General features: G+C 36.2%; 1 protein-coding gene across 3 annotated transcripts in view; it reads right to left on the bottom strand.

The window, feature by feature from the left end:
* Positions 1-27,994, bottom strand: part of Dach2 (dachshund family transcription factor 2) — a 508,482-nt gene that overhangs the window by 255,947 nt on the left and 224,541 nt on the right. For all 3 annotated transcript variants that reach the window (XM_036174726.1, XM_036174727.1, XM_036174725.1), the window contains one exon: positions 14,595-14,707. In XM_036174726.1, the coding sequence (XP_036030619.1) occupies positions 14,595-14,707 (113 nt within the window). The remainder of the gene's footprint in view (positions 1-14,594; positions 14,708-27,994) is intronic.

Here is a 27,994-nt window from a genome sequence, read left to right as displayed (position 1 = left end):
CTACTAAACATAAAAATATATATAATTAATGTTGGAATGTCAAGTACTTTTCCTATTATGCAGGTCTATTTAGGTATCACCTTGTGAACATTTCATGGTACTTTCTCTCTCTTGTCTAGAAGATACTGTCTCACAGCATGTTTACCATTCATCTGGCTCTTATAGAAATGGAGGATCTCTCACAAGGTCACAGGCCTAGAAGAAGAGTTATAAGCTCGCAACTGCTATGGAGAGAGATATTCAGTGTTCTCCAGGGATAAATCCCCTGATAGATTATTCAATCCAAAGAGATCAGCCCTAAACACACACACACACACACACACACACACACACACACACACACACACACCACTAGATGGACTCACTCCATTGTATATATGGATATACATAAGAATAAAAGCTAACAAAAAGGTCAAGAGTTTGGGAATGAGGGTGAGGACATGGGAGAAATGGGTGGAAATGCTGTAAATACTTTACATATTTTAAAAAAATAGATAAATGTAATCACTGTTGAGGACCTACAGTGAGGAGAAAGATAAGACATAAGTCAGAGCTCAACTTCCACTTAAAGGTTGTTATATAGTAAATGCAGAGGTGTGAGTATGGACTGTAGGTCCATGGTAGATCTCTTATTAAGAATGCTACAGGCCCTGAGTTCAAATCTGCAACATAACAAAAATTAAGTAAACATAACTGAACAAGGTGATACTTAACTGTTATTCTAGCCATTGTTAGACTAAGATACATAATAATATAATACCTCTTATGTGCTTAGGGCTAGCTTGGGCTATACAGTGAGTTATAAATCAAATGGACTACTCTATCTCAAAGAAAACCTCTAGGAACTCTATTTTTTACTTTGTATTGTCATGTAAGAAGTAGAATTTACTAATCTGGATTAATAGAAAAATCAGTCCTTTGGCACATGCAAATATAAATTGAGAGAACTATTTAAGAATACTCTGAAACAGAAAAAAGAAGCATGCATTAGTGGCATTTGTGTGCATGTGTGTAGACTTAGTCATGTGTATGGACTTGTATGTGCACACATAAGTGGAGGCTACAGATCAATGTTGGGTTTCTAGTTCAATCAATCACCCTTCACCTTATTTTTCGAGGCATGGTCTCTCTCAATGATTTTCTGGCTAGCAAACAAAATAAGGGTTCCACTTCTTTCTACTTTACCAGCGCTGCAATATGAGGAACAGATCACAATGCTTTGCTTTCTGTAAACCTGTATTTAGGGACAGAACTAAGATATTCTTGCTTGGATGGAAAGCAATCTTCCAACTGACTCATAACATTTTTAATATCAGTATTGAGTATCATTTTGACTCTTGCATGGCTACAAAATATTTTTATAATTAAGCAGTTGTTCACCAGACTAGGTCATATCAGGCTTTCTCTCGACCATTGCAGTAGTCTACAGAGGATGTATCATTGTGGATTTCTGGGGACCTCTCTAGCACTCAGTCTATTCCTGTTCTCATGTGGTCATCATTTATCATGGTATGTTATTCCTTGTTCTCCCTTTCTGTTCTTCATCCAGCTGGGATCTCCTGCTCCCCTAAGTTTTCTTTCCCTCAAACCTTGCCCTTCATTACTCCCACTGTCGTCCAGGTTGTTCATGTAGCTCTCATCCATTTCTCTGTCATTGGGCAATCCCTGTGTCTTTCCTAGGGTCCCATTTTCTAGGTAGCCTCCCTGGAGTTGTGTAGCAGTCTAGTCATCTTTGTTTTACATCTAGTATCCTCCTATGAGTGAGTACATACCATGTTTGTCCTTCTGAGTCTGGGTTACCTCACTCAGGATGATTTGTTTTCTAGATCATCCATTTGCCTGCAAACCTCATGATGCCATTGTTTTTCTGTGCTGAGTAGTACTCCATTGTGTATAAGTACCATATTTTCTTTATCCATTCTTCAGTTGAAGGGCATCTAGACCTAGTCTGGTGATCAGATGGACAAACACCCTAACAGTCGTGCTGGAACTCTCGTCCAATAACTGATGGAAGTGGATGCAGAGATCCTTGGCCAGGCCCCAGGTGGAGCTCCAGGAGTCCAATTGTCAAGAAAGAGGAGGGACTGTAAGAGCATGAATTTTTGAACCAAGATTGCAAAAAGCACAGGGACAACTAGCCAAACGAATGGAAGCACCTGAATTATGAACCAAAGTCTGTGGAGCCCCCTAGCTGGATCAGGCCCTCTGGATAAGTGAGACAATTGAATAGCTTGAACTGTTTAGGAGGCATCCAGGCTGTGGAACCAGGACCTGTCCTTGGTGCATGAGCTGGCTGTTTGGAACCTTGGGCTTACACAGGGACACTTTGCTCAGCCTGGAAGGAGGGGACTGGACCTGCCTATACTGAATCCACCAGGTTTAAATGAATCCCCAGGAAAGTCTTTGCCCTGGAGGAGATGGGAATGGAGGGGAGGGGCTCAGGGGAAGGTGGGGCAGGGGCAGGAGGGGGGAGGACAGGGAAACCCATGGCTGATGTGTAAAATTAAAACACAAATATAATAAAATAAATAAATACATAAATAAATAAGCAGTTGTTATACAATAACAATTTTGCCATAAGAACTTTTAAGAGTTTGCCTTATATTGGATATAAATTTAAATGAGTTCAAAACATTACTCAAAATACACATTTCAAGAAGACATATCAGAATTTTCACCACTGCCACTACAATAACTAACACCTATACCTTGATCTTTGATTAATAATAAAGATTGCATAATCTGAATTTTAGAGGGATTTTCCAGGTATCAAAGGTGATTTTTGTTAATAATTTTTTCTGATATGCAAAGGATAGCCATAAGTGTTAAGTATTATTACATTTTACCCCTTTAATGCAAAATTACAAAATAAATGTTTTTCTGCAGGATTCATTGGATGAATAACAATGCATTTTGTTTAACATCTATGTAGAAGATTGTATCACAAACCCAATGGCATGTTTTATTATACTGAGTTATTTCAGTACAGCCATCCTCTTTGCCCAATAAATCAAAGTACTTAACAAGGCAGCTTGTTATATGTCAAGTGTTTCATACAACAGCAAGCTTTATTGTGATTTTTAAACATATTCTTTATTGATTAGAAAAAAGAAAACCGACCAAAAAAAAGACACTGGCAGAATAACAGGAAAAGAGTAGGTGAAGAATTGTGTATTTCATTTCATACATATGTGTATGGCGGGAGGAAAATAGTTAAAATTGGTACTTAGAGACAAAAACATCATTCTATATTCCCACAGACTTAGCATACAACTATGATTTTTTTCTGTGATCTCTCACTTGGGGGTGGCTTCAGGATCAACCAGATGGAAAGCAGAGCACAGTGGGATTTCCACCACAATGACAGTGTTTAGGCATCAGTGATCCTCTCAATACAGGAGGAACTGCTGTGGAGTAGCATGGCAGCAGGACAACTGGATTTTAGCAATACTTGTAGTTTTCATTAACTTAATCATTAATTCATTAACTATCTATGCTAAAGTAATTCACCCAAGAAACTGCCACACACAATTATAACTATTAATTTTCTCTGTGTGAAAAGTAGTTTCAGACATTCACAATATATATAGTTTTTTACATCTTGGAAGAAAAAATATATCTACACACAGTAGCATTAATTATCAACTAGTTTATACAAGCTATCCTGCACTGTCACCCACTACAATAATCATCAAAAATTAAATCAATATTGTTTGAGTATAAAGAACATAATCACTAGCAGTTAATTAGCTATATTGTTTCCAGGATTGCCTAAGTCTGAAACAACAGATATTTGATTTCTTGTAATAAAAGAAAGAGAGAGAGAGAGAGAGAGAGAGAGAGAGAGAGAGAGAGAGAGAGAGAAAGAAAGAAAGAAAGAAAGAAAGAAAGAAAGAAAGAGGAGAGGAGAGGAGAGGAGAGGAGAGGAGAGGAGAGGAGAGGAGAGGAGAGGAGAGGAGAGGAGAGGAGAGGAGAGGAGAGGAGAAGAAGAAGAAAAGAAAAAGAAGTTCCACTATGACCCTGGGGTTTTATAATTGTAAATTTCAAAGCGCATTTTCTTTCTTAAGAGATCATTCAAGGTATTTGAACTTCATAATAAAAGAAGTCTGGGATTTGAAATAGGTACACCGTGTCTTAGGATTTTAGTGATTTAGGGAATGTTCCTGAACTTCTTGAAAACTCATTCACTAATTACTTACAAATAATAACAGTGTGAACTCAAGAAAGAGGATAGACTTCAGTGGTAGAATCTGTTAGAATCATGTTAGATCTTTAGCAACAAAGTAGTAATAATTAAAAATATCTATCTAATATGTATAAGAGTATTAAATAAGAGTTTAAAACACTTCTTTTTAAATGTAAACTTACGGTATGTGTGTGTGAGTGTGTGTGGGGATGTCTGTGTGTGTCTCTTATAAAATGGGACATAAAAAATGTGAGAATGTTTATAAAGTATTACAGAGGTTATTGTCAATATATTGCCATATAATCATTATAATCTTTATCATAATCTAAAATGTATTTAATTTCCAAGTCTTCCTCCACTCTACATCAGAAATAAGCTATGATTTTTGTTCTATTAGCCACCCATGAAGAGGCAAAAATATTTGCAAAAGCCTAAAAATTGGCATTTTAGGTTAAAATATTATGCTACCCATATAAATATGCACTGAGATATTAACAGAGAAATTGAAAACTGAGAAACAAAACAACAAACATAATGAACTCATTAATATGAATCAGGGATATTTGAACGTGTTATTGAGCAGAGAAACTAGAAACTCCAACTATTGTCAACATTCTACACTAAATTAAATATTCTCAATTAAACACAAAACCTGATACTCTGAAACTACGAGAAGGAAGAAATAGAGAATACTCTTGAATTCAATCATACAGTAAAAGGCTTTCAGAACAGGACTTTGATAGCACAGTCATTAACACCAACAATTGACAAATGGGACCATGTGAAGCTAAAATGCTTCTGTATGTCCAAGGACACCATCACTCCAGTGAATAGACTATACAATTAAAAAAAATAGCTACCAACCATACATCTGTTAGTCTCTAGAATGTACAAAGAATTCAACAAAATAAACAACATAATTATAAATGAAGCAGGGAAGTAAGGAGTTCTCAAAGTTGAAAAACAAATGGCTGATATATATTTTAATTCTTAGCCACTAGTGGAATGCAAATAAAAACTAATTTGAGGATTTCATCTTGCTTCAATCAAGATGGCCAAAAGGAAAATGTGTGTGTGTGTGTGTGTGTGTGTGAATGTATATGTCTCTGCTACTATCTCAGTGTATTTTATAAAAGTAGCATAATATTCTAACCTAAAACACCAAATGTTTCAGCTTTTGACAATATTTTTGCCGCTTCATGGGTGCTATATATATACATGTGTATATATATGACTTATATTGGCCTATATGTGGGAAAAGGGGAACACTTACTGTTGTTGGGCTTGCAAACTGGTCCAACCACTATGGAAATTAGTGTGGCTGTTCCTCAAGAGGCTGAGAATACACCTATCATAAGTACCAGCTATATCATCTTGGGGAATAGATCCAAAAGAAGCTGTACTTTATTACAGAAAACTTGCTTATCTGTGTTCAATGATTCTCTATTCACAATATCCAGGAAATGGAAAAAAAAACAAAATACCCATAGATTAATGAATAGACAATAAAGATACGATACATTTATACAGTTGAATACTATTGAGCTATTAAGCAAAACAAAATTACAAAATTTACAAGCCAATAGATGGAACTAGGAACAAATATCTTTAGTTAGAGAACCCAAAAGAAAACATCCCATGTTTGCCCTAAATTTTGAAAGACATATTTTAAACTTTAGATATATGTATTTCCTTTGAAATACCAGATGGAGCTTTCAGGGGATGGGAAATAGAATGCAGTATTACAGATTGGAAGGGGGGAAATAAAAGAGGAAGGATTAAATGCGTGAGGTATAGGAGGACAGAATAAGGAAGAGAATGTGGGGAAGAATAACACTGAAGGCATTTTGAAAAGCCATATGGAAATCAACTATTATTTAAGGTTGCTGAAATATATACATATATAAAAATAGTTTAAATGAAATTACACTGTAATGAGTGCAATACCCCCAAGTAGATCCCATATGTTACTAAATACAAAACTCACTACAAGGAATAGTTTACCTTGTTTTGAGTTGTTGGCCAGTATTGTCTCATAGAATACCACAAATATTACAGGTTATCAACAATGCTAATGATTATCCTCTAGAATTTGACAGGAAGACACTATTACTTAAGATGCCACATAACTGAATCATAGTGCATTGAGAAATCTACCTGTACTCAACTGGAAGCTTTATCCTTACTTTCTAGACTTCATAGCTCTCGAAGCTCTTATACACACAAATCATAATCAGTCTTACTCAACTGTAAGCTACAATAATGACCTCTTTACAAAATATACTGGTGCAATAGTGGCATACATCTTATGAAAGCAACCATTAATTATATTTAGACGTATTAAGTTTGGGTTGTGAAACCCAAACCTGACATTGTATATGAGAAAAGCTTCTACTTTTATTCTGTTAAATAGACATAGTCTTAAAATGACTCCTAATTAACTATAGATATACCTGTTGATCAGTGCACCATTCAGTCCTTATAAGAGAAGCATACTGTTTGAGAGACAAGTGAAACAGAGAAACACAACTGGTGATTGTAAGCACTACAACTCGGATTGAAAGGTATCTGTGAAGAAAAGAGTCATCTTCCAGGAAACTGAAGTTACAAAGATCAAGAAATACAAAAGTCAATTTAAGAGACTGGACTTCTTTTTGGTCTTGTATATCACAATTCTTGTTTATAAAAATATGTTATTTGTATGAATGCCTTAACAAAATTAGAAGATAGGTCACAAAGGGCTTTTCTTCAAAGAGTGCAAAATGATGATATTACCCTATGCATTCTGCCTACCCAGTTACAACCTATGGGGATTTTACAGCAAAAAGGACCCTTATTATGGATTTATGCTAAAATCTCACCTGCAAAATCAATTGAGTATTATCCTTGCACAGCAGGGTATTCAGCAGTGTTTACAATATTTTGGAACATCACCACAAATGCTAGTTGTTCCTTATGATTCTACTCAAGTCAAGATATTATGTGCTGCCATAGATCATTGGGCAATACTGCGTTGTACCTATCCAGGACACATAGATTGCCATTATCCTAAACATCCACTATTAACTTTCTTTAAAGAATATCCTGTAGTTTTCCCTAAGGTAACTGCTTCCCAGCCCATTCCAGGAGCCAGTGTTATATTTACTGATGGGTCTAAGACAGGCTGTGGTGCTTATATGGTGGATTCTACTGAACCAGTAAAGCATCAATTCTTGCCAGGTGCACCCCAACAGGTGGAGCTTTCAATAGTTCTTGAAGTTTTTAAGGCTTGTCCGTTTGCATTTAATTTAGTGTCAGATTCTAGTTATGTTGTTAATGCCTTGAAAAACCTTGAATGTGCAGGGCCCATCAAATCTTCTAGCCCTGTTAGCTCATTGTTTGGCCAATTACAGAAACTGATCTGGCAATGTAAGAATCCCTTTTTTGTGCAACACATCCACGCACATACCAGTCTGCCAGGTCCATTGGCTAAAGGCAATGATATAGTGGACCAGTGTACTAGACAGGAATGGATGTTTGTGGCTTCTGCCATACAACAAGCACATGCTTTCCACAAAGAATTTCATGTTAATGCAAGGACATTACAACAAAAGTTTTCTATCTCACGTGCGGATGCGCGAAAGGTGGTACTAGATTGCCCCCAATGTGTTATTTTTCATCATCCTTCTGGATTAGGAGTTAACCCTCATGGTCTGCTCCCCCTAAAAATATGGCAAATGGATGTTACACAAATCTCTGAATTTGGACGTGTCAAATACGTACATGTATCTGTTGATACCTGCTCTGGAATCATTTACGCCACCCCAATGGCAGGAGAGAAAGCCTCTCATGTTATTGCTCATTGCTTAGAAGCTTGGGCAGCATGGGGTAAGCCTCAACAGTTAAAAACAGACAATGGTCCTGCATATACTGGACAGAAGTTCGCTTCCTTCTGTCAACAGATGAATGTACAACTTGTACATAGCCTACCATATAATCCACAAGGTCAAGGCATTGTGGAGCGTGCTCATCGCTCCTTGAAGAAATTGCTTCAAAAACAAAAAGGGGGAATAGGCTATGGCCGTATCCCTAAGGACAGACTCTCTCTTGTATTATTTACCCTGAATTTTTTGAATGTGGATGCTTCCAATTGTTCTGCTGCGGACAGGCATCATTGTCAGCACAGTCCTTCTAAAGGAATGGTGAAATGGAAAGATGCCTGGACAGGTGTTTGGCATGGACCTGATCCCATGCTGACATGGGCACGAGGTTCTGTTTGTGTTTTCCCACAGGATCAGCAAGACCCGGTGTGGGTTCCTGAGCACCTCGTGAGAAGAGTCCATTGCCAAGAAGAACAAGTCTGTGCAGACAGTGATCTCCCTGTTCGCACTAATGATGATTCGGCTGGGAATGACGGATCTAAGATGGGGGATACTGTCAGTGTTCCCGAGACCAATGCCAGTCCGTCATGATGCAATATTATTCCCACGGCTATTCAGTAGTAATAAAAGTATTGATGTTCCATATCTCCCTATGGACCCAGAGGAAGCTCCTATAGGAGAAAATAGGTCTTTTGATTTAAACGGAACTCTTTGTTTCCAAATTGTCAGAAACAGATCAAATGTTTCCCCATGTGTTTTGATATATAACCAGATGGCTGGATGGTTTGATTTGCCTGGACCAGGCCCTTGTTTTTCAGCCAATGCCTCTTGGGTGTCTGGATGGTGGCTTGCTAAAGTGTTGGGAAATGATACACCTAGTCAACCAAAATGGGTCCCCTTTTGTTGGGGTCAAGATGGAGGGAACATCTGGCACTGGACAGGTTGTCAGTCTCGTACTGTGATCTGGGCCAATCAAGGGAAGAGTTTCACTTTTTCTCCTGGGATTCTGTGCCTGGCCCGTTATCCACAGACATCACTGCCAGAACTGATGCAGGCTGTGCATATGACGGAGTTGAGCCACTGGCTAATATTACTTATAATCCTACTCCAGTTTGTGTGTATCCTCCATTCTTGTTTATAGTGAGCAAAGGGAGGCCTGTATCTTGCCATAATAATACCTGTTTTTATACTCAATGCTGGAATGCTTCTAAATATGATTATGCCATAATTACCCGTATGTCTCGCTGGGTGCCTATGCCAGTTAATGCTCCTAATGCTATGACCCTATTTAGACAAAAAAGAGATTTTGGCATTACTGCCGCCATTGTTACAGCTATTTCCTTGGCGGCTGTTGGAGCCGCTACAGCCGCCATTGCCATGAGTCATACTGTACAGACGGCACAGACCTTGAATAATCTTTCTGCCAATGTGGCACATGCTCTGGATGTGCAAAAGGGCATCAATGCTCAAATACGAGGAGGATTGATGGTGGTCAACCAGAGAATTGACCTGGTTCAAGAGCAAATTGATACTCTCTGGCAGATTGCCCAACTCGGCTGCCAATGGAAGTATGAAGGGTTATGTGTGACTAATGTCCAATATAATAATTTTACCCATGCTGCAGATTTATCTAAAAGGTTGTCTAGTTATCTTTTAGGCAATTGGACCGGAGAGTTTGATAACCTGATGGGCCAGCTGAGGGTGGCTATTGTCACGGTGAATTAGACCCGAATGGATACCGGACTGGCAGAGGGATTATCTTCCTGGATTGCTACAGCCATGGATCACCTGAAGGAATGGGCGGGAATAGGAGCCCTAGTAGGCTTACTGGTGCTCACCTCCCTAGTATGCTTGTGGTGCATTTGTCACATTAGGATCTCACAGCATCGCCATGCGGCCATGATTATACAAACTTTTATGGCCATTGAAGCAGGACAGTCCCCCCAAGCCTGGCTGGCTACTTTAAAAGATATTTAGGCACAGGATGCGAGGCCTGCACACTGCACTTGAGGCTAAGATACGCTGACCTCAAGAAGAGCAAGTCTGATTGCATGTGGGTTGGTACCCTAACTCCCACCTCTGTGAAAAGGGTATCGGACGGGTCTAGTGTTCTCTTGGTGGATGACGCCTGGACAAACAGTACATGTTCCATTTTAGCAGAGATCAGACCTCTACTCTTGCCTGTTGCTCTGCAAAACAAAAAGAGGGAACTGTAGAGAGCTGCATGTAGCCACACCTTAAAGATGGCGCCGGCTTCCACCCTCTGCCTTCCCGACAGCAAGTACTCTTTGTGGTAAACAGCTCCTTATTTGGCTATGGCTGGATTCGTGTGCCGCTTGCATATGCGTGGACCTATGGATAGTGCCCACGTGGCTGTCTGGGGTTGGTAGCCCAGACCTACTTAAGGGCTGGGAGAGGCTTGCCCAGGGGGAGACATCACTACTATCAAGGTCCTGAATAAACTGCTTAAAGAAGAGCTCCGGTGTTGTGTCATCCTTGCTGGTCGAGGCAGTCGCAACATATAGACACCTGGATTTTGATAAAGAACACAAACATACACACTGGAAAAAAAAGACAGCATCTTCAACAAATGGTGCTGGTCACACTGGATAGTTGAATTTGGAAAAATATAAATATTTCCATACTCATGACCCTGCACAAAACTCAAGTCCAAGTGAATCAAAAACCTCAGTATAAAACCAGACATACTGAACCTGATAGAAAAGAAAGTGGGGAATAGCCTTGAACTCATCAGCACAAGTAACAACTTCCTATGCAGAGCACTGACAGCACAGACACTAAGATCAACAATTAATAAATGGGACCTCATGAAACTGAATAGTTTCTGTAAGGAAAAGGACTCAATCAAAAGGACAAAATGGCAGCCTACAGAGTGTGAAAAGGTTTTCACCAACTCCACATCTTATAGAAGGTTAATATCCAAAATATAAAAAGAGCTCAAGAAACTTGACATCAGCAAACTAATGGGAATGGATGAGCAGTGAATCTTGGGGAGGAAGAGACGTGACAGGGGGGACTGGGAAGAGAGAAGGGAAGGTAGAGAGTGGTTGGGATGTATTGTATGAGAGAATAACTTTAAAAAGAAGCAAATAATATTTTTCTGGTTAAAAAAATGTAATAAAATGAAAATAAAATAATATAAAAAAGAATAGACTTTGGATTCTATATTCATGCACAAAGACCAATCTTCAGTAATAATATGCTGACAATTTTTATTAAATATTTTGCTAAAATGATTTTAGGTACATAGTACATTATATTTCAAATATATATATATATATATATATATATATATATATATATATATATTGGTTTTTCAAGACAGGGTTTCTCTGTGTAGCTTTGTGCCTTTCTTGGAACTTGCTTTGTAGACCAGGCTGGCCTCGAACTCACAGAGATCCGCCTACCTCCGCCTCCTGAGTGCTGGGATTAAAGGCATGTGCCATCACTGCCTGGCTCAAGTATCTTTTAAAAAGACTCTCTTTACATAGTGTAAGGTAGCAAGATAGTCACTCTGTACCCCAAGCTGGCATCAAACTCATGGCAAAATTTGTCCCTTGCATCTCAAATATTGAAATTGCAGGTGCATGTCAGAGTGCCCAGCTAAACTCCAAGCACTGTAATATGTCTATATACATTTACTCTCACACATAAAAATTATTTTAAATATTCAATTTGGTAAATTAAATAAGGTGTTTTTATTAGTAATAGACACATCAGCATAGTCATTACCTAAATTATTATAAAATCTGACAAAGTTAAAGTTTAAGTTAATCAACTTTCTTATTTATGGGAAATATAACCCAGAGGAAATAAGCATTCTTAAATTAAAAGAAAAGTACAAATCACAAAAACAAAAAAAATTTCATATACACTAGACAATATTATATCATGTTATCCAAATAAAGAAGTACCACTTGTCTTGTATTACACCCATCTTTGAAGATTTATATGCCAAACTATTTTTAAATAAATCAAATCTAATAATGATGTCTTAAAAAGTTCTTCCTTTTTTTTTTTACAAATATTACTATTATGAAACTACTTTATACAAACTTAAATGAAAATGACTAAAAATTACAATATCTGAAGGTAGGCATGATTATAATTTTCATTCTTGTATTTTAAAATGCAGTTTAATGTTATAAATTTAGAAAATCATAATACAAATAATTGCAATACAAAATCTGTTGCCAAAGTAAACATAGCAGAGTTTAAAATACTGCTAGCCACATATGACACCGAAACAGGAGGTAAAAAAAGTAACATTTCAATTGTGTGTAAATTTGTACATAAAAGAGCCAGAAACATGAAAGTATTTCACGACATTTGAAAAAAAAAATCAGAGAGTAGTGGAAGGAAAAGTGAATAGCCACACTAATATCAAGGAAACCACAAGCAAATAAGGTGCTGACGTGTGGAGCCCAGTTACAATGGATATAACTACCAAACACTACTGCACCTAAGGCTAAAGGGATATTATAGTAGAAGGGGCAGAAAGACTGTAAGAGCCAGACACACTACCACCAAAAGATAACAGGAATGAACAATCACTGGTCATTAATATCTCTTAATATCAATGGACTTAATTCACCTATAAAAAGACACAGACTAACAGAATGGATACGAAAACAGGACCTATCTTTCTGCTGCATACAAAAAAAAACACCTCAGATTCAAAGATAGACACCTCCTAAGAATAAAAGGCTGGGAAAAGACTTTCCAATCAAATGGTCTTAAGAAGCAAGCTGGTGTATCCATCCTAATATCCAGCAAAATAGACTTCAAACAAAAATCAATCAAAAGAGATGATGAAGGACATTACATACTCATCGCAGGAAAGATCCACCAAGATGAAGTCTCAATTCTGAACATTTATGCCCCAAACACAAGGGCACAGACACATGTAAAAGAAACATTACTAAAGCTTAAAACACATATAAAACCCCACACATTAATAGTGGGAGACTTCAACACCCCACTTTCACCTCTGGACAGACCTGCCTAATTGAAACTTAACAGAGACATAATGGACTTAACTGATGTTATGACTCAAATGGACTTAATCGATATCTACAGAACATTCCACCCGAACAAAAAAGAATATACCTTCTTCTCAGCACCCTTTAATAATAAAACATTTTAACAAAAAATAAAACGGTATACATTAGAACACATGAGACTCTGAGACATAAGTGTGAAGCCTGAACTCTTTTCACACTTTCATGTAAGCCACAAAAATAAATAAGAAAAGAGAAAAGAAAAGAAAAGGAAAGAAAAGAAAAGAGTTCTGAGGTATATTCGGAAATGTCTGGTCCATAGTAAAAGAGAAAACTCTGGACATAGTAAATCAAATGCTACTTTCATCAACTGTCAATTATTTTCTTAATTTTCTATTAAAAGCACATCAGTTAGAAGTCTCCCACCTCAAATCTCTGCTTTATTCTCCTTAATTGCTTTGCTATTCCCCTGTAACAATAAGCACTTTCTCACCTCTTCTGAGCTTCTCTATACCTGGAGTGCCCCCCCCCAATTCTCCACCTCCAACACTAAGTCTACAAAATGCAGATGTAAAGAGTCAATCTTTATGATCATTACCCAGTTTACCAAACTGATATATCTGCTTCTATCTTTGTGAGTTTATGCCACTTTAAAATTGCATTATGGTCTATACCATGCTCTAATAAGATTTTTATTATATTATATATTTTCTCTTTAATTCTAAGATGACCAATACTACTACTTATATATTTGTCCCTTTCCTAAGGTATTAAAATCCAAACAAAGTGCTTTATAACGTTGGTATTGATAGATGATAGATAGATAGATGATAGATAAATAATGTCTTTTCATTAAATTTTTTTCCATGATATAATAGTTTTAAACATTTTTGTTTCTATTAGAGAATGATTAGGTTAATTTTTCAAGTGTTTTTGTTGTTTTTTGTTTTGCTTTGTTTGCTCATGGGCACTTTTGGAGTATCAAAAGTGTTCAATGATATTTTATAAAATTAGCATTATTAGTTGTTTACTTCAGTGTTTTAAAAAATTATTCAGGACAATGATCACTCACAATGTTACTACTAATATACTATTGTTCTTCAGAGGATGCATTTTCTTTCCACCTTCTTAAGCTGGTATAGAAACTTTGACAGTATACTCAGATGCTCACAAGACAAAACCAAAATTAGTGGGTTATATAAGGTAAGCATCACACAGGAAGGTTTCAGATGATGCAAATTTATTCATTCCACATATTTTCTCCCAGCATACAATATACACATAAAAAGAGGTTTCTTATAAGGATATGACATTTAGAAAATCATTTACATTTACTTTGTGTCACTGATTTTATTTTATTTTTTTTACAAAATCATGTTTGCCTGAATACTCAAAAATATTCAATAATGCAGTCTCTAGGAGAGCGTGAAAAGCTTTGAATGACAAGGCACTTACATCAATATTAGTTTGTTTCAAACTTTGGGCAGTAAGAAGAGACAAGGCTGATCATTAGATGGATCGCATTACCTGTTGGAGTGATAAGTCCTGGTGATAAGAGCCCTGGGACTGCATGGGGCAGAAGGCGGGCATTGTCTTGCAACACTCCCAGAGAACGCTTAGGAGGCCTGCCAGGTCTGGAACTGTTGGAAAACAAAGAAAGATAAAACTCAATAACACTACTTGATACATTTTCTTTCTAGATCTTATTTAATTGTCAAGAATAAATAGAACTTTACAGTAGAGACTATGCACTGCCATGAGTTACTAAGAAATACCAACATTTTACAATAAAGTTTACAATGTATCTATGGCTAATATAAAAGCCACCAAGGATCAATTTGAAGTTTAGATTTCATTAGTAAGCCAGTACTTTGCAACACAAACCACCTGTTGTGAAGAATTCCTAAATTACTCCTTACCCTTAAAGCTATGTGATCCCTGGTATCAATATTTGCAACTAAGTACTGAGATTGTAAGTCACAGAATTCAGACTACACAAAATTGTACAGTACAAGCCTCTACTCAACATAGCAGAGGAAACAGGTAAAGGCCTGTGAAAAGTAAAATAAACCATAATGTTTATTATTTCTGCAGCTACTGGAAACCCATGAGGAACAAAGAAAGCTCATTCCAAGTACATTATTTTAGTTCTGCCTCTTTTGGATTGGCTATAACTAAGAAAATTTGCCATGAACATTGTCTTTTTCTCATATCAAAAATTTATTCACACATTTTTTTGGTCCATTGAAAATTTTGTATAATGTATCATATTCACTCGTCCCCCACCTCTTCCCCGTCCATATCCACCCAACTTTGTATCCACTTTGTTTTAAACCCATAAAATCCCATTTTCACTGCCCATATATTCCAGATGAATCAAAACTTGAAGCATTAACCTAAACTATTGCATTTACACACTCTTAACTCTAGTAAAAATAAGTTCAGAAATGACAACTTCAGAAGCTGTGAGTGTAGCTGAATGATAGAAAGCCTGCTTTACAAGCATACAGTCCCAAGTTAAATCATTAGCACAAAGGCTTGAGGGAGAAAAAATAAATTGCAATCACAGAAATAAAATAAAAATGTGTATATCTGTTTTCACTATCTCATTCCCTGATATAGTACACTAAAATCATTTTGAGGGTGCCACAATATGCAGACCTATGTACCACAGAATATTTGAATAAAGTCATTCTCAAGTTACTATATATTTTATTCTATTAAATTGATTTATTTATTTCTGTTGCAGTGTTATATGTCACAGCATGAATGAAGTAAGAGGAGAACTTGTGGGAGTCACTTCTCTCCTTTTACCATATGGGTCCTGAAGATCAAACTCAGGTCCTTAGTTTTAGCAGCAAGTGTCTTTATCTACTGAGTCATCTTGCAAGCCCCATATTTTACATCATACTTTTAAGGTTGTATAAGATGCTTTTGCTGCCTTTTAATAGGAATGCATTTCATATAGAAGAATAAAAAGACTTTTTGACAAAACACTATGTTAAAGTGATCACTAAAAAAAATGTATGATGTTCAGGTAAACAACATTTCCAAAAATGACTTCTTGTTCAAAAAGATATATAAGTTAAACTACATTCTATCACTTTTGCAGTAGTAAAATGCTCCATCAATGTAATACAAACTCTGCTTTTCAATGAGGACAACTTCTACCAACTTTACACAGAGGTAATATTACCAAGCTCATTTTTTCACAAATTGTCTTCACATTATTTTTTGCCATTACACATCAATATTGTATATCATTCTAGAAAGAAAAATTGTTTTTCTTATTTAATGTTTCAATTTTATAAACTTTCTCTTTTTTGCTTTCTATTCGATCCTGGGTAATAATTTATTTTATTAAATTTAGTGTCGTTGCCCAGTTTGTCCTTGCCTATCTTATGTCTTCTTAGATCTTCTAAGGGTACTAAAAGGGAAATTTACTATTTACTTCAAATATCATTTAGGGGCCCAGGATCAGATAAAAATATTTATCAAGGTATTTAGTCACTTAATGAACATCATTTTTTAAATAATAGTCATCAAATCTAAACGAGGCTACCTGAAAAACAGGACACTAAGAAAGACACAAGGGTCTCCCGATGACAGAGAAATGGATGAGATCTACATGAACAACCTGGACGACAGTGGGAATAATGAAGGGCAAGATTTGAGGGAAAGAGAGCTTAGGGGAACAGGAGATCCCAGCTGGATCAAGAACAGAAAGGGAGAACAAGGAATAACAGACCATGATAAATGAAGACCACATGAGAACAGGAAGAAGCAAAGTGCTAGAGAGGTCCCCAGAAATCCACAATGATACATCCTCTGTAGACTGCTGGCAATGGTCGAGAGAAAGCCTGATCTGACCTAGTCTGGTGATCAGATGGCCAAACACCCTAACAGTCGTGCTGGAACTCTCATCTAATAACTGATGGAAGTGGATGCAGAGATCCTCAGCCAGGCCCCAGGTGGAGCTCCAGGAGTCCACTTGTCGAGAAAGAGGAGGGACTGTAAGAGTGTGAATTGTTGAGACCAAGATTGGAAAAGCATAGGGACAAATAGCCAAACGAATGGAAGCACCTGAATTATGAACCAAAGGCTGTGGAGCCCCAGCTGGATCAGGCCCTATGGATAAGTGAGACAATTGAATAGCTTGAACTGTTTGGGATGCATCCAGGCTGTGGGACCAGGACCTGTCCTTACTGCATGAGCTGGCTGTTTGGAACCTTGGGCTTACACAGGGACACATGCTCAGCCTGGAAGGAGGGGACTGGACCTGCCTGTACTGAATCCACCAGGTTTAAATGAATCCCCAGGGGAGTCTTGGCCCTGGAGGGCATGGGAATGGAGGGGAGGGGCTGAGGGAAGAGGTGGGGGAGGCAGGAGGACAGGGGAACCCATGGCTGATATGTAAAATTAAAACACAAAATATAAGAAAAAAATTTCAACATGCAGGAAAAAAATCTAAACATTCCAAGTGCTTTGTTGTGTCCTGTATTGCTCAGAGCTCAAGCCTCCTGTTTAAATCCACCTGCCTACTCTGCACTTTCCCTGTACGTTTCAGTGCTTCCTCCATCTTCATGATCACTCTTCACACTGTCTGCTGCAGAATTATGAAACCTGATACCCTTCAGATCCCATATGAGGAGCCATATGACATCCAAATATTAACAGATGACATTGAAAGCTATCTAGTTTAACTAGGTGTGTGTGTTTGGGGGGGGCATGCATGCGTGCAGGTGAATCCTCCTTATTAAAATTAATTCTTTTCAAATAAGTTAAAAGATACTAGAGGACTCGGTTTAGTGATACATGTTGAATTCTGAAATGTAGATGGGTACTGGAGAATCCATGGCTTATGTCACATATAATATACATGGATATAAACTCCAGGGGATCATATTCTCCATTCTTGTGTACTTCTAATTTATATTAGTATGATTAATTGTGAGCTCCATGAAGACATATAATCTTAAGCAATTTTTATGGTTTGTAGCATACAGGATGCCTAGTAAATGGTTAATTAAACCCATTTACTGACAGGTGGGAAATAGTTATGTCTTGGTTTCTGCAGTTTCCAAATATTCTTTAGATTGTTTGTTGTATTTAATAACATGAACAGAGAGCTATTTCCATCATTTATTCATCTGATCATCATTTTATTTCATATCCTGTACTCTAATCCAATTATATAAGCTTCAGAGCAAAATCTACTCAAATCATATATAATGTTAGAAAAGGATATGGTAGAGGTCACTGAATTATACTCTGAGAGATGAAAGATGCTTAAAGTCCTAATTAATGGCTAAATGTTCTTGCAGTCACATATATGTGTAACAATATCACTTGTTCAGTCAACCAGCAAACAAATATGTGTTAGGTATCTACTGCCTAGGGCAGTGCTAGGTATCAGTGACACAGAGGTTAAAATATAACCTTGAAAGGAAAGATTGTTTATTATGATTATATGTTTTTCTGTTGGTATATTGTGAGAACATGGAACAGATTCTGTGTTTGAAAATGTGTATTCTAGTGACATGAATATATGTTTGCACTATTATATAAATTTTTACTGACTCTTTAATGAGGACGGTGATATGATATTTCTTTATAAACATGTTCAAATGTGACTGAACTAAAATCCCACACAGATAATATTGACTTGAATATTTTTGCAAGATTTAAGCACCTAGAATAAATTAATTCAAATTATGTTAGTGAAAATAATTCATAATTAGTAAATTTCTAAAAACATTCAATATAATTAATATTATTGATAGTTTAAGACTGAGTCATCATATATAAGAAGGCATTAATGGTTCTAAAATCCTACATTTCGTTTCCAAGATAATCCTGAGAAAATGATGAAGGACTATGTAGAATTGTGTAAAAGCTGGGAAAGATCACACATCTTGGTAGATGTCCTTGTAAAGCTTCTTATCTTTAAGAACTTTATTATCATCAGGCAGATATTTACATATTAATCAAGACAAATAAACATGTGGTGATTTAACTAGTAAACTGTTATTTGGATGACAATTTAATCAGCATAGGTTGAAAGGTCCATCATTACAGCATTCTGTTTCCACTAAAATATTGATTGCATTACTGATCTCAGTAATACTTTATGTTACAGAGCACAAATAACCATGTAATTACTCTTTAATTGAATGATAATTGCTTCGTGGCAATTATTTGTTTCAGTTTAATTACAAGGTTATTTGTACTCTGTTAAATGAAATACCACCCCTCCTCTTTAAATTCCTACAAAAATAGCTCTGCTGGTATGTCACCCTTATTACTATAAAAAGAAGCTGCTAAGAAACATGTTAAATAACCCCATAAAATAGCAATGATTTTCACAAATTATTTAACTAAACTATTAAAAGATTCTGTTCTACAGAAGTAATACTACCTATAGCATTTAAAGATTACATATTAAAGGTTAAATTATTTCAGTCTCCTGATTTTATCTTAGAACATAATTTTTATGTAATTTAACCTAATATGTTTTTCTTCTTCATTTGATAAAATTGTTTAGCAGAAATGAACTAGCAACACAATAACCTGAGATTAAAATGGGAAAATCAAATAAATAATAATGGCACTGCATACTTCTGTAATTGAACCAAACACACATTCAACTTATAAACTTTGTAAAGTTGGCAGCTCTCCAAGAGAGAAGTTCAATGTCTTCTAGTAACAAGAGACTTTCTGTGTCATATCTATTTCCAGGTGTAATGTACATGGTAGCTGATGCTTTCAGCATTAAGATCATGAAACTTCCTGTTAGATTTTTTTTTATTTCATACAACCATCCATTTATAAATCAATGAGTAAGAAACTAGGGAAAGCAAATTATTTCTTTGTCCTAAATTTAAAAAAAAACTAATAAATTAGTGATCCCATAAGCCTTTAAATTATTTAATATAAATTATGTATGCAGTAGTTAATTTCATAAAGTATCATGTTATATCATCTTTGTCAGTAAACTTTTTATACTATTCCTTAAAGAAACAGTCTATGACCAACTAAGAAAACAGCCAAAGATACACTTACTAACAGTTAAGGATGTTTTTATATTTTTATTTTTCTTATTCAAGGTTTTGCTTTTTAAACATACTCTTATATTTACCATGAACGCCATGAGTTATCTTTTAAATGAGAATATCTTGGGTGATATTGATAATAATTTGATCCTATTGGTCCTACAAGCAACAAGACAATGCTGCAAAAAAGGGAAATTTAATCCAAATACATAAAATTGTCTTTCAATACAAGACTAGCTTGAAATAAAATTCACTAATTTATATCTAAATTAACTACAGTATTAAATCCTGGTACATGCTATTATATATATGGACTGGGATACTTTTCTTGGCACATTGTTGATGGCTAAACCAACAATTCAGTCTAGGGGAAAAAAAACTTCCCTGGCATGTTATAAAATCCTGTGAGGAAAAGAGTGTGTGTGTGTGTGTGTCTGTGTGTGTGTGTGTGTGTGTGTGTGTGTAGCTAAGAATACACAAATACATTGTTTACAACCTGAAATCACAAAAATTGTTCCCACATATAAAGGGAAAGTTAAAAATGAATATTAAAGGCCTCTTCAAAAATGGAAATGGAGGAATTATAGTTGTAAATGTGGATATTTATTCTTTACTTTTTGCATGCATTCACTTAGTTCAGTGCTCCTACATTAATGTTATTGTAATTATTGCATGATAATAATTTTTGAAGTAGGATAGACAGTATACACTTTCACTCTCTTAGAAATTTTTCTTGAGTTTCTCAGCTAGAAAAAAATGCTATTTTGACACAGTAGGTAAGATATTCACAAATACACAGTTAAAGAATACTCCCTAATATGGGAGGATATAGAAATACATATTTTATATCATGAAAGAAGTTCAACTCACATGCACATAGGACACAATTGCAAACCAAGACTTAAAACCCGTTCTAAGAATTTAAATCCTGTTGAATATGGTTTACTATGGAAGAAGAAATAAAATTCATCAATTTCAAGACCATGAGAAATTTATAGTTGTTAAATGTTTTGACACTTGAACATCTTCAATAAGAAGGACTGTATAATGACTCCTCCACCTCAAGAAAGGACTTGAAATGACCTTTACAGTAATACTTTCCATATTCAGAACAACCTGGAATTTCCTGAATATTTATAGCACTTTCATCATTTCAGTCATAATTTTAATGTAATTAATTCATCTTAGCATTATATTAAATTTAATAGTTTGTTATATTTATTACTTACTTATTACAAAAATGTATCAGTAGATTGCAGCTACTTATACAAAGGAGAAGTTTATTGTTGATAGAGAGTGTATCTTTCTGTTCAAGAATTGCTTATTGTGTAAGCAGTTTGTGACTTTGCACAAATTGTTGCCTAGAACAAGGCAAACATCAACAAGAAAGGAGAGGACAGAGGGAACAAGGGAGACACTGAGAGAAGGAAGACTGGGTGAGGGGGAAGGATAAAAACTAATGAAGTGGGTTTTTAGAATATTTAGTACCTACTGTTACATTTGAAGTACTTTTGTGAATTCCCTTTGGAGGTGTTGTTTGTTTTAAGATTTATTTCATTTTATGTGTATGGGTGTTTTGCCCGTATGCATCTCTGTGCACCACATGAAAGCAGTGACCACAGAAGTCAGGAGAAATCACCAGATCTCCTGTGACTGGAGTTACAAATGTTGTGTGAGCTGTCATGTGGGTGCCAGGAATCAAACCTGGATCCTCTGGAAGAGCAGCCAGTTCTCTTAACTGCTTAGCCATCTCTTTGGTCCCTGTTTTGGAGGTGTTTTTGTTGTTATTGTTGTTGTTGTTGTTGGTGGTGGTGGTGGTGGTGGTGGTGGTGGTGGTGGTGGTGGTGGTGGTGGTGGTTTTTTGTTTTTGCTTTGTTGAGACAGGGTTTCTCTGTGTAGTTTTGGTGCCTGTTCTGGATCTCGCTCTGTAGACCAGGCTGGCCTCAAACTCACCAAGAGCTGCATAGCTTTGCCTTGGGAGTGTTGGAATTAAAGGCATGTGGCACCACTGCCCAGCACCGTTTTGGAGTTTAAGGGTAGAAACAAGAATCAAATATAATGATTGTTAAGTACTTTCACCTAAATGGCTTAAAAGATCCCAATGAAAAGGTGGCAATGTTAATAACCAACAGAAGAGAAGCATACTGAATAGTTTTACAATCTAAATTTAGGATGGGAACACTTATTTTTAATTGTCAAGATGCAAAATTTTAATGTTTTCTTTTAGTATCCTATTTAGATGCTAGGATTTTACTACACATGCATTTGATTAAGAACGACTTAAATAAGTGAGGAAGTAAGGCCAGTTGATCAGAAGATAATTCTCAATTTACATTAAGGTACATAAAAATTATTTATGTCAAATGTACTTCAAAGTAACAGCCAGAAAGGAAAGGGTAAATTCTTACTTATAAGCTACTGTACCCTTCCTTACTCTTCCTGTCTGCCAGAAAGTTCGTGGTTGAGGTTAACATAAACTACTCGTTTATCCTTTGTATGTAACAATTACGAAGTGATTATCAAAGACTGTTCACCTCTAAAGAGTACAAACTCTCTGACAACTTTAAATACAACAGTTTCATCTTAGGCCTCTTGCCAAGAACAATCATTTTAAATCTTTTTATCTTTTCACAAAAAAGATAATTATAAATGTTAAAATGGCAGCAAAGTTACTGTGGTGAGAAAGAATTCAAAATAGTCTTCCCCAAGTGAACTCAGAAATATATATATATGGATGGAGGTTGATTTTTTTTTTTTTTTGGTGAGAGTCAACATGTCAAGTAGCAAGTATGACATTTTCAACTAAAGCTGCCATAGATCTATTTCATTGTTCCAAGCACAACCAGCCTCCTTTTGTGCTAAATGGACAGGAAAGCTAAAAAACACTCATCATTGGTAAAAAGCCAACAATAAATTATATATGCAAAAGGTTACTTACTGATTTTACTTCCCATAAGTTGAAGCTATCTAACAACTTAGTAACTATATTTTCCCTGAAGATAAGTGTGTTCATTTAATTTGTCTTTTGTTACAAACTGCATGTGTATAGTCTAATCTTGGAGCCTCTTCCTCCACACTACAGGTGTTTCCCTTTTGCTAATTAAACATTAACATTGTGCAATTGGCAGAGTGCTCTAAAATTGGTGGTTAATTACCTCTGACTAAGAGTATCACAGAAAATCTAAGAAGTTGTGTTCCAAATAAACTGCAACGAATACAAGATGTTTCCGTCCTCTGTCCTCTGAAACACTATGCTGGAAGAATATGGTTTATTTCCCCCCTCAAAAAAAATCCTACCTAATATGGTATGGTTTTGTGCCATTTTATTCCTTGAAGGAGTGAGTAGGAGTGTGTGATATGGGTAAAATATGTCTTTTAGAAGATATTCTACATGACTTAGGACCTAAGGTTAAAATCAAAGGTATAGGTATTGTGTCCCAAACTTGCTACATGTATTGTTATTAAAGTGTCTTCTCTTTTGTTTTGATTATTTTCCTACTGACATCTACTGCTTAATGTGAAATTGTACATACCCCTTTGAGTAAAAAACAATACTTAAAATAGCTATAGATATACGTTCTTTATATTTGAGAATTATATGTGTGTATGCAATGAAATATGACCATTTCTATACCCTGTTTATCCTAACTTCCTCCCTATCCCCCAACATGCATCCATCCCAACTTCATAGCTTTGTTTTTTTGTTTTGGTAACTCACTAAGTCAAATTAGTACTGCCCATATGTGGATGGGTGTGGGGTCATCCACTATAGCATGGAAAAGCTACCAGTGGCCACTTCTTTCAAAAAGGTGATTCTTCTTTCCCTAGCAACTATTCACTGCTGAAAGATCCTCTGTAAGGGTTGGAGACTGGAGATCAGCTACTACTTCACCTATGCTTGTATTTGGGCTAGCTTCATTTTGTGGAGGCAATTACAGGTGCTGAGATTTCATGTGTGTGTTACTTTTGTCATGTCAAGAAGACAGCATTACACAGCACTTCTCCCCACCCTCTAGTTCTTTGATTCTTTCCATTTCTTCTATGATATTCCCTGAGATTTGACAAGAGTGATATGTATGTCCTATGTCCTGTTGAAGGCAGTCCATTCAGCCTCTTATTCTCCTCACTTTAGCTGGTTATGCATCATTTATGCTGTGAAATAGTAACATGCTTGCATCAGCTTATTTATACTTGTAACCACTAATTGTGTGTATCACTTCCCAATGTAAATATTAAGAACCTAATACTGGTATCTTGAAATTAGCCATGGTCAAAGTATTTCCACCATGGAAACAAACAGCTTTATATAACAGGGCACACACTATCTCCATCCATTGTTAAGCATTTACTATCACCTGCAAATCATCAGGTCATGTTTTCTAAAACAAATGTTTGTTTCTGGATCACTACTTTCTATTTTTAAATAATTGTAGATTAAAAAAATTCTTGTTGTGGAATATTTGTTTAACTAGGCAAAGATTGTGGAGACCCACAGGTCTCCACCAGGGCTCTCTAGTGAGAACTTACTCAGGGTCAGACAATCTGAGCTGCATAATGGAATGATTTGACCATGGGCGTGGTTACCAGGTGTTTTGAAGGTTCTCCTCTTGGCTGCGCAGTGTGCTTTGATCTTGCAAGGGGGGGTGTCTTTTGCTCCTCCCCTAGGCATTGTTATAAATGAAGTGGCTGGTGGGTATTGACTCAGGTCCTCCCGAAGCTAATTTGTGTTTCTGTCTTTCTTCTTGTTGGCTACGTCTCTCTTTCTATCTGATATTTTCTCATTTCTCTCTCCTCCACACAAGCACCCTACATAAGTTGGGAGTGAACCCTCACAAAAGATGTCTTATATTTGTTTATACTGCAGAATAACTGTTTAACTATGTAAAAATTCACTACAACTGCCTCTACTGAATTTATTTAATTATGTAAAGGTGTGTTGTTTTTGTTTATGCTGCATTTGTTTAACTATGTAAAGATATGTTGCTGTTTCCCCTTGGCTGCCTAAGGTACCTCTTCTGTCTAATAAAAATCTGAACAGTCAATAGCCACACAGAGAAGGGATAGATGGGGTTGGCCGGCAGAGAGAGAAGGGAAGCCAGACAGCCAGAAACGGAGGAAGCAGAATAAAAGAAAGGTAAAAATCCCTGAAGCAAAACACAGTGAAGAGAAACACTTTAAATCAAGTTAGAAGAGTTAGTGGCACAAGCATAAAATAAGTCCAAGCATTCATAACTAACAATAAGCCTCCATATCATGATATGGGAGCTGGTGGTCTGAGAAAGCCTGCTACAATATCTACATTTAAAAGGTTATGGCGACATTATAAAGTATCTCACTTTAGCACAACTTAACTACAGAAAATATTTATGTAGCAAAGTGTAGGAAAACAGTTTCACTAAACAATTAGGAGTTATAAAATGAGCATGCAAATTTGGAACCTGTATTATTTTCTCTATAATCTTTATCAAGTTATCTAACCTCTCTGGACAACCATATTTGTCAGTCTGAAGATGTTAGTTGAAATGATGTATTTTTCTTATGGTTTAATTTTATGGAACTTTTAAAACTTACAATTATTTATTTATTGGAAGGTGTTGCCTGTGCCACATTGTGCAGGTCAGGAAACAGTTTACAAAAGTGGACTCTCTCCTTTCAACATATGGGTTTCAAAGATTGAGCTTCAGTCATCAAGCTTGGTGCCAAGTACCCTTACATGCTGATCCACTTGTCAGGCTCATTACAGGATATTTTGGTAATACTATAGTGATCTTAATGGCCTACACAGGGGTCAATTGTTTTTGTCTTTCTTGTATTGGGAGAAGTAACCAAATGAAATCATTTATGAAGAATTCAATTGTAGCTTGTCTCCTCAGATTCTTTCTCTAATTTACTTCCCAAATTATGGTGAATTTCATTTCTCTGAATGTTAAATATCCACAAATGTCAATGAATCCCATGCTAAACCACTTATATGCTATGTAACTTAATTGTCTACATCCACTGAAAATTGTCTATTTTGGATCCAAATTTGCCTTTTCAGCATTTGAGTAGAAATTTTTCAGAAGAAATAAACTTCCTGTGTACACATTAGAATTTAATGCACAAGACTGTCAGGTAATACTTTCATCTGATGAGAACATTTAAAACTGTTTCATTGTTATTATTTTTGTTTGTTTGTTTTGTTGAGACAGGGTTTCTCTGTGTAGCTTTGTACCTTTCCTGGAACTCGCTTTGGAGACCAGGCTGGCCTTGAACTCACAGAGATCCGACTGCTTCTGCCTCCCGAGTGCTGGGATTAAAGGGGTGCGCCACCACTGCCCGGCTATTATTTTTATTATTATATGTGTGTCCATATGCTTGTGTGAACGTTTGTGTGCATATATGTGTGTGGCTGCATATTCGTTTCTCTGTGTGTGTGTTTCTGAGTGTGTATGTGTGTGTAGGCCAGAATTTAACCTCAAATGCCTTCCACCATTGTTTGAGAAAGTATCTCACTGACCTAGAATTCGCTAAGTAGGCTACACTACTTCTGCCTTAACCACCCTAGTGCTGTGAATACAATCACTACTACCATCCCCAGGTTGTGGATGCAGCCTCTGAGGTTCAAATTGAGGTTGTTGGGCTCTCAAAAGCCAACACCTTTACAAACTGTGCTGACTAGGCTTGTTTCAACTTGACACAAGCTAGAGTTATCGGAAAGGAGGAAACTTCAACTGAGAAAATACTTCTATAAGATTCAGCTCTAAGGCATTTTCTCAATTAGTGACTGAGCGGGGAGGCCCCAGCCCACATTTGGTGGTGCCATCCCTGGGCTAGTGATCCTGGGTTCTACAAAAAAGCAGGATGAGAAAGCCATGAGGAGCAAGACAGTAAGCAACACCATCTATGACCTCTGCATCTTGCCTCCAGGCTGCTGCCCTACTTGAGATCCTATCCTGACTTCCTTTGGTGATAACAGTGACCCTTTACTCCCCAGCTTGCTTTTTAGTCATGTTGTTTTCAACACAGCAATAGAAATAGGATACTAACTATGACATCTCCCTAGCCCTTACTGCTTATCATTCTTAAAAGTTTCTAAGTACACAGAGCAAAAATAAAACAATGAAACTAAGCTATCAGTTCAATAACCAGAAATAAATATATACTAAAAAATATGTAAATGAAAACATAAAGTAATATGAAAAAAATACCATCAACTTTACTGGAAGTAACAAAGACAAATCTTAATTCCCTTAAATTCATCATAATCTAAGACCATACACTTTTGATTGAGAGAAATAGCATTCAACAGGCAGACAAAGATAAGCACTTCAGAGAATATTCTGGAATATGAGTAAAACACATTTCTTAGTGAGAAGGTGTGATTCCACAAAATGCTTTCTTAATTAAAATCCAAAATCAAAACTTAAATTAAAAGGCAACTGTTAATCACTGCCACTTTCCTAAGTAGGAATGATTCTCAGGATCGTTCATAGCATGTATGTTCTCCACCAGAAAAAGTAGATTATGTGATAGGAAGAAATAGAACATATATCTAAAACATGAATGTGTTAAGGTCAAATATATTGATGTTCTTGCAAACTGTATACCTGTGATACAAATGCAGTTGATGTGCTATTACTCAACCATAACTCAAAATTATGATCCTGTACCTAGCATTTACTATTATGTTTAGTATACATAGACTCACAAATGTTATTTTATTATAGTTTATAGTAGTTTATTATAGTTACAAATTTAGTGAGCATTCTATTTCTTTAAGACATATTTTCACTTTAAATATCTATTATATTATTATAAATGAAATGTACAAATGTATTTGTAATTAAAATGTCTTATTTTACAATACATACTGTCAAGTAATGCTATTGATAA

The sequence above is a fragment of the Onychomys torridus genome, chromosome X (assembly GCF_903995425.1).
Source record: "Onychomys torridus chromosome X, mOncTor1.1, whole genome shotgun sequence".
Classification (NCBI taxonomy): Eukaryota; Metazoa; Chordata; class Mammalia; order Rodentia; family Cricetidae; genus Onychomys; species Onychomys torridus.
The sequence above is the reverse complement of the archived record's forward strand: the minus strand, read 5'-3'. Positions and strand labels throughout refer to the sequence as shown.